We start from the raw sequence: 12005 nt of genomic DNA on the forward strand, positions 1-12005 counted from the left end.
CTAATAAATTATAAATTTATTCTCTTGTCCCTAAACAATATAGTTATATGACTTGTATTCTTTCATATTCGTTAAGGTGTGTTTAGAATGTGATCTGTCTTGGTGAATGTTCCTTGGGAGCTTGAGAAGAATATGTGCTCTGCCGCTGTTGGATAAGGCATTCTACAGCTGCCAAGTGCATCATGATCAATGGCACAGTTCATTTTGGTTACGTCCTTACTGAATTCAATTTTCTGCTCAGTAGATCCGTTTCTCTGAAGTTCTTCAAACAATTTTTTTGCCGGGCACATCTATTGGCAAAAAAATTCCTTCAATTTTCATTTGTCTGAGAAAGTATTTTCCTTTATCGCTGAAGGATAATTCACTGGATACAGAATTCTAAGCTGGAAGATATTTTCCTTTAACATTTAAAATATTTCATTTCACTCTTGTTCGCGTGGCTTCTGAAGTGAAGTTCAATGTAATTGTTCTCGTTGTCCCTCTGGGTAAAGTGCTCCCCCTTCCTCTTTCTGGGCTTCTTTCAAGACTTTGTCTTTGATGTTCTGTAGTTTGGATATAATATGTAGACAAATATGAATTTTTCGAAATTTATCCTGCTAAGTTCTCTCTGAGCTTCCTGGATCTGTGGTTTTGTTTCTGCCAGTACATTTCAGAAAATTTTCACTTATTTTTAATTCAAATATTGCCTCTGTTCCTGCCTCTTTCTTCCTCCTTCTGGTTCCTCATTATGTGTATATCATATCTTTTGTAACTGTCCCACAATTTTTGAATATTCTGTTCTGCTTTTTTCATTTTTTTCTGTTTGCATTTTAGTTGGGGAGGATGATATCGATAATTTCTTCAAGTTCACTGATTCTTTATCAGCCACATGCAGTCTATGGATGAATAAGTCAAAGGCATTCTTTATTTCTCTTAGGGTGTCTTTATTTCTAGCTTTTCATTTGCTTCTTTCTTATAGTTCCCAAATCTCTGCTTACTCTCCCCATTTTTCTTGTATGTGGTTCACTTTTTCCATAAGAAGCCCAGGCATGTTATTCTTTACTAGATTTGTTTTGATTCTTGCTCTGGTCTGGCTTTTAGTGTGCCTGGCACATCTGTGTTGAAGGCTGGAGGTGCTGTACTGAGGAAAGGGAGCTGAGGTCAATAGGCTTCAGTGTCAGGACTGGTGCTTATCTGCTGGGAGTTACTGTGTTTAATGTTTACTGTAGCTAGTCAGAAGCTAAAATTTCTCTGGTATCTTTGTTTTTGCCTCCAATGCTGCCTTTTGAATTTCTCTGGAGGCTCCTTAAATAAGGCCTGAAATGTGCAGTTATTTTAGTTGTATCTCCCTGGTGCTTTCAGCTTCTATTCCAGTAAGTTGCGGTCCTCTGTATGTGCCTGCTGATCTCTCAATTTGAGAAGCAGTGGTTTACCCTATGACCTTGATGCTCTGAAAAATCGAAGAGAGGTCATTTTCCATTTGCCCAGCTTTTTTTCTTGTTGTAAGGATGAGACTGATGACTTTCAAACACCTTTCATACTGAATCAGAATTCCAAAGTGCACATTTGTTCACTTAGAAAGAAAACTTCCCCAGGATCCAAACTGAACGCAACGTAAAATGACTGCAGCAAGAGACAAGTTAAGGAGTAAGCCGAAAATGTGAACTGAATATATAATTCCTGAACATGTAAGTCTCATACAGATGTTTACTGAATTGAAACACGATGAGAATAGACATTTTAAAAATCATGTACTCAGGACCTTGAGATTGGGAGAAACCTTAAAATGTCATCTATTTCTTAGCTTACATATGTTTCTATTTTATAGAATGATAAATCACATAAAATTGAAATTGATTCTTGAGTAAATAGTGGGACACTAGGAAAGAAGTTCTTTCTTTCTTTCCCTTTCTCTTTCTTTCTTTCTTTCCTTTCTTTCTTTCCTTTCTTTCCTTCTTTACTTCTTTCTTTTCTTTGTCTTTGCTAGTGATTGAACCCAGGGTCTCTCACAAGCTAGGCAAGTGCTATACTACTGAGCTACATCCACAACCCAGAAGTACATAGTTTGTTAATGTACAGACTTTTTCTTCCCTAAGTAGACTGAATTAACATTTTGTTCATGGCACATATTTCATTCTTTTGTGGACCTGATGTCACTCTGACAGGAGGTGAATATGAGCAGCTTACTGCGTGAGTGTCTTTAAAGGCCTGGCTTGCAGAATTGATCTGGCTCTTTTCAGGAGGCAATATTCTGAAGTCGCTATATGATGATGTCATCCTAACTAGGGAATAGCCTTGACAATGGAAGTATTCTGGCATCTCTACCCTAACCTCCAAGATACTCTGCGTCTTATGTGCCTGGCTATGCACATGAACCTCTGAAATTACCCAATTACATATAGATCAGAATTTAAATCTTGAAGCGTCATGTCTTTGAATTCTATTGTGTCACGATAGAATCTTCCTTACCATGAAATGTGTGTTTCCAGGAGTGATGAAGTCAATTGCCTGAAATTTGCCATCACAAGCATCTAGGACTTTATCTAAGGTTGGCTCCTCACCAAAAGTGTAGATATAGACAGATCCCTGATACATGAAAAAAAGGAACATTAAAATTGTTGCTTTATAGTCCAACAAGTACTTATTAAATTCCTACTGTAAGTACTAAACTGTGTGGAAATGGGATAAACCACAGAACACAGCAAGGACCTGACTTTGAGGCACTTAAAACTTAGATGCTTGATTTGTTTGTTTATTGGTTGACTGACTGATTGATGTATTCATTCACTATTTAAAATCATAAATAAGACTTTTTTGATTCCAGGTATTTGTTTTTTAAATGATAAAACATAGTACAATACATTTTTTAAATTTCAAAATAATGTCTATTCATGTAGAAAATCTGAAAAATGTGGGGAAACAGAAAAGCTGCTAAGATTTACTAAAGCCTACCACATGCTAAACATAATAGGAAGCACTAATTAAAGTTTTAAGCCTTGAAAGTGTGGCTGAAACTGTTACTTTATGACTTGTTTATCATTCTCAGCTCCCAAGTTCACATCTCAAACTTTGTCAAACTTTGTCCTGTAATTCTTCAAGTTTATTTGAATTAAACACAAATATTCTTTTTCTTATTTATCTAAAAAATACAACTCTGTTGAACTCAAAATTTGGTAGATCCTTACTACCTTTCGTTCATTCCTTCAATGAATATTGAATGGATACACCATGCCAGTCATTCATCTGGACGCTGCAGTGACATCAGAGGACAACACAGACAAAAATTCCCCGCACTTAGGGTGTTTACATTTTACTGAGAGATTCACACAATAAATAATACACCCCCAAATCATCACGTGAGCTAAATAGTGATACTTGTAAGAAGAAAAATAATAATGATAAAGCAGGGGAGGAAGATACTTCATGGCAAAAATAAGAGAGCAAAAATTTAAACTTAACATCCAAGAAAGGCTTCAGGGACAAGGGAACTTTAGAGAAATGATTTGAAGGAGACGAGGAAAAGACCCACATGGATTCTGAGGGAAGAGTCCTCCAGACAGAGGCATCAGCCAGTACAAAGGCTGAGGGAAGGGCCTGCCTGGTGTATTCAAGGAAACAGCCTCCCCTGTCCCGCCCCGGCCAGTGTGATGGAACAAGGTGAACAGGAGGGCATGAAGTCCACATTATGGTGCACACTTATAATCCCAGCATTTGGGAGGGTGAGACCAGAGGATCGCAGTTTGTGGCCAGACTCAGCTAATACTTAGTGAGGCCCTTTGTGATTCAGTGAGACCCTGTTTCAAAATAAAGAATAAAAAATAGGGCTGGGGGTGTAGCTCAGAGGTAGAATGCCCTTGGGTTCCATCCCCAGTACTGCAAAAGAAAAACAAAACAAAACAAAACGTGAGAATGTTGGCTTTACTCAGAACGGAAACCCCACTCTGAGTCATAGAGAGAAAGCTTTTTTGCTCATTTTTTTATGCTGCTTTGAGAATACATTGTTTATTCTATCGTGTACTGCAAGAAGCATATTAAAATATCCCTTAGCAGACTTCCGGGAAGATGGCGACCGAGAAAGGCGGGGCTTAAGAGCCCCGCTAACAACAAATCTCCATTACCACAAAATCAGCGCCTTTCATAGCCAGAAAACACCATCACCAGTGAAACAAAAAAATCACCAGGCTCCAGAGAGAAAGCGGACTGAGAACAGAGCTCAGAGCCACAGAGGAGATACACCGGCCTCACGCCCGAGGACGCGGCAGCAGCGCCATACTGCCGGAGGCACCGGCGAATTCACTGGACGGCTACAGCAAGCCGAGGTGAGCCACTGCGGAACAGCCAGGCGGGATTTCTCCACGCAGAGAGCGTCAAAGCTCCCAGTGGCTGAGCTCAGCACACGCTGCAGGGATTCAGAGTCGAAATCAAAACCAAGAAGAAAATGCCAGCCCCGTAGCCGAGGGTGTAGCAGCGGTGCCATATTGCCACCGGCGGCAGCAGCAGAGAATTCAGCGAGGCCAGTACAGCTACATCTGCACACTCAAGAACAGTGAGTCAAATTGCGGGCCACAGAGGAGAAATCCCAGTACTGTACTCCCTGGGACTTGACCCAGTGGGGGAGGGGCGGTGGCAGAGATATCACACCATAGGAGAACGTGCAACCTGGCACCCCCCACAGTCTAAAGCAGCCTCTATCGACTCTCTGGGTCGGAGACTCTGTGATAAAACCCAGTAAAGGAGTAGTGGGGTCTGAGATACTACTGACTCGAGATCCAGAACACCTTAAGTGAAGTCATAGTGACCCAAGGGAAGAACCCAGAGAAGGCACAAACATCCGAAATCATGGGAAAGAGGAATAATACTGGAGCAATGAATGCACACAACCCCACAACATCAGAACCCGATAAAACAGAAAATCAGAGATTTCTAGAAGAGCAAATCAGGAAAATAACTGTAGAAATAATAGAGGTGCTTCGAAAAGAACTCAGAGAGAGCCAAAAAGAGATAAAGGATGCAATTAATGAAGTAAAGGCCTCAATCCAAAGCACAAACAACCATTTAGAACACATGGAGAACAGAATCTTACTCTTAGAAGATGAGCAATCCAAAAATGAACGCATAGTTTCTAATCTAGAAAAAAATATCCGACAGCAGGAATCTGATACTGAAGAAATATGGGCCCATTTTAAGAGAGCTAACCTAAGAATAATTGGAATAGAGGAGGGAAAAGAAAGTGAAACCAAAGGGATCAACAATCTCTTCAAGGAAGTAATAGCAGAAAATTTTCCAAACATAAAACAAGAGGTTGATACACAGGTCCAGGAAACTTATAGAACTCCCTTTAGACAGGATCGAAGAGGATCCCCACACCACATAATTGTCAAACTGACCAATGTGGAAGCCAAGCAGAGAATCTTAAAGGCAACAAAAGCAAAGGGCCAAGTGACATTCAGAGGCAAACCAATTAGAATCACTCCAGACTTCCCAAACCAAGTTATGAGAGCCAGAAGGGTTTGGAGTAACATATTCCCAATTCTGAAAGAAAACAACTTCCAGCCAAAAATTTCCTACCCAGCAAAACTTTCTATCAAATTAGATGGAGAAATAAGAAGCTTCCATGACAAACAGAAACTGAAGGAATTTATGTCTTCAAAACCAGCGCTAGAGAAAATACTCAAAGAGATTAACTACAAAGAAGAAATAGGTAACACACACCAGAACTAGAGAAACAAGATTTTCCATCCAAAAGACAACTAAGATTGGTTATCTGTGGAGATTCATTATTTATGTTAGTCTTTTACCTATCTCTAAAGGGTATTGTTTGCCTTTATTGTTGTTAATTTTTAGGATTTCTAGTTGGAATATTAATATACCTTCAGATATAGCAATTGGAAATATTTTATCCCATTCTATTAGTAACTGTTAACTCTGTTTACATTGTCTTTGGATATACAATTTTTTTTTATTTTTTAGGGAGTTTGTATACTCTTCTGTTGCCTGTTCCATTGAAATCATAACCAAGAAATCACTGCCAATTTCAACGTTGTGAGGTTTAATGACCCAGATTTTCTCCTAAAAGTTTATAGTCTTAAGATTTATATTTAGGTCTTTTATCTATTTTGAATTAATATTTGTATATGGGATTAGGTAAGGGTCCAATTTTATTCTTTTCCATGTAATTATTATTTTTTAACAATATTTAGTTAAAAGATTATTTTTTCCACCACCCAATGTTTGTGGAAACCTTGTCAAAAATAGCTTGACAATATAGGGAAGAATTTAGCTCCAGGCTTTTATTTAACTCCAATGGTTTATATATCTGCCTTTAGAATAGTACTACACTGTTTCAATTATTGTAGCTTTATATGGTTTGAAATCAGAAAATATATATCTTCTAGCTTTGTTCTTTTTCAAGATCGTTTTCTGTACCTAGAGTCCATATTCCATATTAGGATAGATTTTTTTCTGAAAAATAAATATATAAATATATGATAGTTTCACCTAAAAATAGAAAAAAAATATTCTCTGGTAAGAAAGAAAGTAAAAAGAAATATTGAAATGTCATCTTTAAGTCATCAAAAGCTTGGTATCAGACAAATGAAACTGTTATTTGAGATTACCATTTTTAATTTTAGTTAAATTGCCATAATACTAGATGTCAACTACTAAGCCAAGCATGGGAGGGAGGGATAGGGAGAGAATGGGGTGGGGATTGGGTGGGGGCTGACTGGGAAAAGTGTGCAAGTATGTCTACAAAAGTATGTATCCTACTATGATGTATGAATACAGTGCACCAATAAAAAAAAAAAGTAAAAAAAAAATATCCCTTAGCATGACTTTATCTTGCCATTCTGTTCTGTTTTGTTATATATATTTGAGGCTATATTATTAGGTTACCTATGTGCTTTAAATGTTTATATATTCCTGGTGAGCTTAATCTTTGTGTGTGTGTGTGTGGTACTGAAGGTTGAACTGAGGGGGCTCAACCACTGGGCCACACCTCTGCCCTTTTATTTTTTATTTTCCCACAGGGTCTCACTAAGTTGCCCAGGCTGGCCTTGAACTTGTGATCCTCCTGCTTCAACCACCTGAGGTGTTGGCATTGGGGACTTGTGCTACCATGCTTGGAAAACTTTTATTACTTCAAAATAAGGCCATTCATCTTTAGTGATAATCTTTACCTTAAAGACTATTTTTTCTAATATTAATATATCTACTGGATTTCCTTTGGTTAATGTTTTTATGACATAACTTTTTCTATATTTTTACTTCATGTGTCACTTATAGCAGATAGTTGGGTTATGTTTTTGTGTGTTTGTGGGACTGGGGGTTGACTCCAGAGGAACTCTACTTCTGAGCTACAACCTGCAATCCTTTTTATTTTTTTATTAATTTTTTGTAGTACTTGGGATGAAACCCAGAGACACTCTACCTCCAAGTTACACCTCCAGTCCTATTTTTATTATTTATTTTGAATCAGGGTCTCACTGAGTTGCAGAGGGCCTCACTAAGTAGCTGAGGCTGGCTGTGAACCTTCAATCCTTCTGTCTTGCATCACAGACCTTCCAGATGGGATCGTTTCCATCTGCCTGAAGTACCTGCTTTAGAATTTTCTAGTAACAGTCTGCTGTGGACAAACTCTCAGTTTTCAAATGTCTGAAAATGTTTCTTTTTAATCCTATACTTTTTTCATTGGGAAAAAGTAGAGGAATAAAAATTCCTATACTAAATATTCCTAAAATATTTTCATTGGTAATAGAATTTCAGATGATATTTTCTTTTACTATATTAGAGGTTAGCAAATATTTTTTAAATGAATGTCCAGAGCTGGGCGTGGTGGCGCATGCTTGTAATCCCAGCGCTTGGGAGGTGGAGACAGGAGGATTGCACAGGTTCAAAGCCAGCCTCAGCTACTTAGACTCTCAGCAATTTAGTGAGACCCTGTCTCCAAATAAATTATAAGATAGGCCTGGGAGTATAGCCCGGAGGTAGAAAAGCCCCTGGGTTCCACCCCTAGTACCACACACACAAAAAAAGGTCCAGAGAGTAATTATGTGAGACTTTGCAGGCTGTGTGGTCTCTGTCGTGGCTACTTAACGCTGCCACTGAAGTAGACAACAGCCAGAGATCCCTAAGTAAATGGAGTGGGTGTGTTCCAATAAAACCTTGTTTATAAGGTTTTATTTCATGGGGCCACAGTGTGCTGACTTCTGCGCCACATTAAAGATATTTCCCTATTTTATTTATTTATTTATTTATTTATTTATTTACTTACTTATTTACTTATTTATTTATTTGTCAGTACTGGGGATTGAACCCAGGGGCATTCTACCTCCAAGCTACATCCTCAGCCTGATTTTTTATTTTTTTATTTTGAAAGAGGGTCTCACTAAATAGCAGAGGGCCTCACTAAGTAGCTGAGGCTGGCTGTGAACCTGTGATCCTCTGGTCTCAGCCTCCCAAGTACTGGGATTAGAAGTGTGTGCCACCATGCCCGGCTAATTATTTATTTATTTTTATTTATTTTTTTAACAATTTTTTTATTGAACATAAATGGTATACATTTAAAGGGGATTGAACGTAGAAGCATTCTACCTCCAAGCTACACACCCAGCCTGATTTTATTTCTTATTTGGAAATGGGGCCTCACTGAACTGCTGAGAACCTTGCTAAGTTGCCAGGGCTGGCTTTGAATCAGTGACCTTCTTGTCTCAGTCTCCCAAGTACTGGGATTACAAGCAAGTGCCCCCGTGCTTGGCTCCACTATTTCTTACTTAACATTATTTTATTTCCACAGAGAACTTAGCTGTTAGTCTAATTAAAACTCCTTTGAAGTAATCTAACTTTCTCTCTCTCTCTCTCTCTCTCTCTCTCTCTCTCTCTCTCTCTCTCTCTCTCTCTCTCTCTCTCTTTGCAGTACCTAGGGGCATTCTACCTCTGAGCTACATTCCCAGCCCTATTTTTCATTCTTTTTATTTTGAAACAGGGTCTCACGAAGTTGCAAAGGGCTTCACTATGCAGCTGCGGCTGTCCGCAAACCGCGATCCTCCTGTCTCAGCCTTCCAAATGCTGGGATTACAAGTGTGTGCCATCACACCCGGCACCTGATTTTTCTCTTTGAATTAAAATTCTTTTCTCTTTGTTTATCAAAAATATTATTTTGTGATCTGGGTGTGGTAGTGCATGCTTGTAATCCTAGCATTTTGGAGGCTGAGACAGGAGGATCTGGGTTCACAGCCAGCCTCAGCTACTTAGTGAGGCCCTTTGCAATTCACTGAGACCCTGTTTCAAAATAAAGAATAAAAAATAGTGTTGGGGTGTAGCTTAGAGATAGAATGCCCCTGGGTTCAATCCCCAGTACTAACTTAAAAAAATAAAAGGAGAGAAAAGAGAGAGAAAATAAAAGAAATCACCTTCTACCATACCTTGTCTGTTTGAATGAGCAACATTTGGTAACTGGGAGAAAACATCAGATGTTCCACAGGCCCTTCAACCTCAAGAAAGTTCTCTACTCTGTAACTTGAATCTTTAATAATTAAAGAGTACACGGCACCATCCTACAGACCAAACACAATGAGATAAATGTACAATATCAGTCTTGGTCGACACATAGTACACTTTCCTTGCCCAACAAGTGAAGACTTAGAGATTACCATTTACTACTTATTACCATTTACTACCATCTATTACTTATGTGGAATCGCCCCCCATGTTTACAGTATCTAAAACACACCAACCTTTTGTCTTTATTTAGGCAACTTTTACCCACGTTCTTTGGTCGAGCTTTGATTGTATCTGTTTTGTGACACATTTTTCAGTTACCTAAAGTTTTGCTGATTGCCCTTTTTCTTTGAGCATCTGGAGCATCCATTTTCTCACACCTTTTCGTTATTCAGGAGCTGGGACAAACGAGGCAGCGTTTGTTGGCTTGTAGATAGCCCTGTCCTCAGCCCTGGGTACGCTTGTCCATCTTTATTACAAGCTTTTCTTATCTCCCTAAACCACCCAAGTATTAGAATGTGCCTTTTACTTCCTTTGTATCCTCTTCTTCAGCTCCCTACACAATAACAGAACATAGGAGCTGTCCAATAAAAATGAATTGGTTGATTGCTTGGCTGTAGGTAGGTTTGAGTTAATTTAACTACATCGTTTTCTAAACTGGCGCCCAGTGTAACCGAGAGTCAGTGTTTGTGAAATGGCTGGATGCAGGTGCTTGAGACCTGGTTGGTGGGGGAGACATGCAAGGTACTTTCTCCAAGATCATCCTCATTCTCCATCCCGCACCACAGCAAATGCTGCCATTATTTTTGTTAAAAAAAAAAAAAGGTTAAGACATATATGGAGGGTGGTCTCAAAGGAGTCAAGAGTCACAAAGGCCACAAATGCAGATTGAAGGTAGGAAAGAGGAGGGGTAGTCCACGGCAACCTTGGGGGAATTGCAAGCTGAGCGCAGACAGGCGCCTGGGCTATGAGGCGGCTCACAGGGGGATCTGCATCTTTACTCTGTGATAGTCTAGCTGCCCTCAGGGTCTTGGAGATGTGACCTGTGGCAATGGCACAGCAAAGCTAACAGGAGACTGGGGTCAGCTATGAGTAGACCTGAGATTGCAGGCGGGCACTACCATACCCGGATGATAATGGATATTTTATTGCCTTTTTTTTTATTTGCCATAAGATGTGATAGTTCTTTTTACTTTTGTGTATAACTGAAATTCTTCATAATAAAAATGTTTATAATAGCATCCAAAGGGCAAGCAGTATTAACAAATTAAAAAATAATTTGACAGAACTTGACATCCCCAGATATGGTTCAAAACAGTAAAAGGCGGCAAAAGGAAATTCTATTTTTTTTTATCAAAAGCAATTGATTTTGAAAAATAAAATACATTACAATTCCAGAAGCAAACAGGCCATCCTGCTGATATACCATGGTGACTGGACTGATAAGCTGATTTTCCTCTTTTGGAGAAGAAAAACAAAGCAAAACAGATGATACAAAATTAGAAATATAGTATAACAATGAATTATTAAAATTGTTTACCAACAGTTACTGATATAAATCAAACCAGTGGTTTTGAAGTTTTATTCCATCAGATTCATATAACTAGTATTATAGAATTATGTAGTAAATACACTTTATTTTTTATGAAAGCACTGTCAGAGTTTTGAAGAAGTTGGGGGGGAAAGCCCTAAAAAATCAAAACTATAGTATCTATCAGTATACTTAAGATGTGTGCATTTTATAGTATATAAATTTATATATCAATAAATAAAATCCCAGTGGACAAAGAGAAAGTGAAAAAATGTTCTATGAGAATATTTGTTATTAATAAGCATTGCTCTTGGGGGAAAATAACAAAAGCACATCACCTTTTTTATAAAGATGAATGATACGAACTACAAAAGCAAAGGCTCAGCTGGCGTCCACTGCATTATTTGTTTATTGACATTTTGCTAGATGCTAAGAAGCAGACGACCCTTTCCTTCAAAGCCTAGTCACCTCTCAGAGTCCTTTCTTTCTGATCTGATTGCCAACAGGCTCCAGGCTCTTATAACTCCTGGCCTGGTCTAGGTGCTTGCTGCTAATAGCCACCTAGTCTTAGGATTCTCCTTTCCTGAACTCAGGCTAAGTCAATCTGCATACACACAATTCCAGTTGAGACCCATACCTAGGGTGGGGGTGGGGGCTGAAGTCTTTCCACTGTCAGCTACATTAAGTATAAATTACTTGGTTGGACAGGAAAAATCTGATTTGGAATGATGTCCATTTGTTCCCTACTAGTCTTATAATACTCGACGCTCCAAACCTGACCACTTATTATTTTTCAACCTGCCCGTGTTAGTCTGTTATCCATGCAGATAGGTCCAAGGCCCAAAATTCTACCTACTTATACCTCTGCCCGTGAACCCCTCCTTCAAGAGCCAGTTCAAATGCATTTTCTTTTTGCAGTACTATGGATTGAACCCAGGGACATTCTACCTCCAAGCTATACCCCCATCCCTATTTTTTATCCTTTACTTTGAAACAG

The 12005-nt window shown here is 38.8% G+C and overlaps 1 protein-coding gene across 1 annotated transcript in view; it reads right to left on the bottom strand.

The window, feature by feature from the left end:
* Nucleotides 1-12005, bottom strand: part of CFAP43 (cilia and flagella associated protein 43) — a gene marked incomplete at its 5' end in the record, with an annotated part of 103662 nt that overhangs the window by 60921 nt on the left and 30736 nt on the right. Inside the window, 3 exons of the mRNA XM_080694860.1 lie at nt 2449-2565; nt 9402-9533; nt 10868-10935. Of these exons, the coding sequence (XP_080550986.1) occupies nt 2449-2565; nt 9402-9533; nt 10868-10935 (317 nt within the window). The remainder of the gene's footprint in view (nt 1-2448; nt 2566-9401; nt 9534-10867; nt 10936-12005) is intronic.

The sequence above is a fragment of the Muscardinus avellanarius genome (assembly GCF_963383645.1).
Source record: "Muscardinus avellanarius genome assembly, chromosome: 4".
Lineage (NCBI taxonomy): Eukaryota > Metazoa > Chordata > Mammalia > Rodentia > Gliridae > Muscardinus > Muscardinus avellanarius.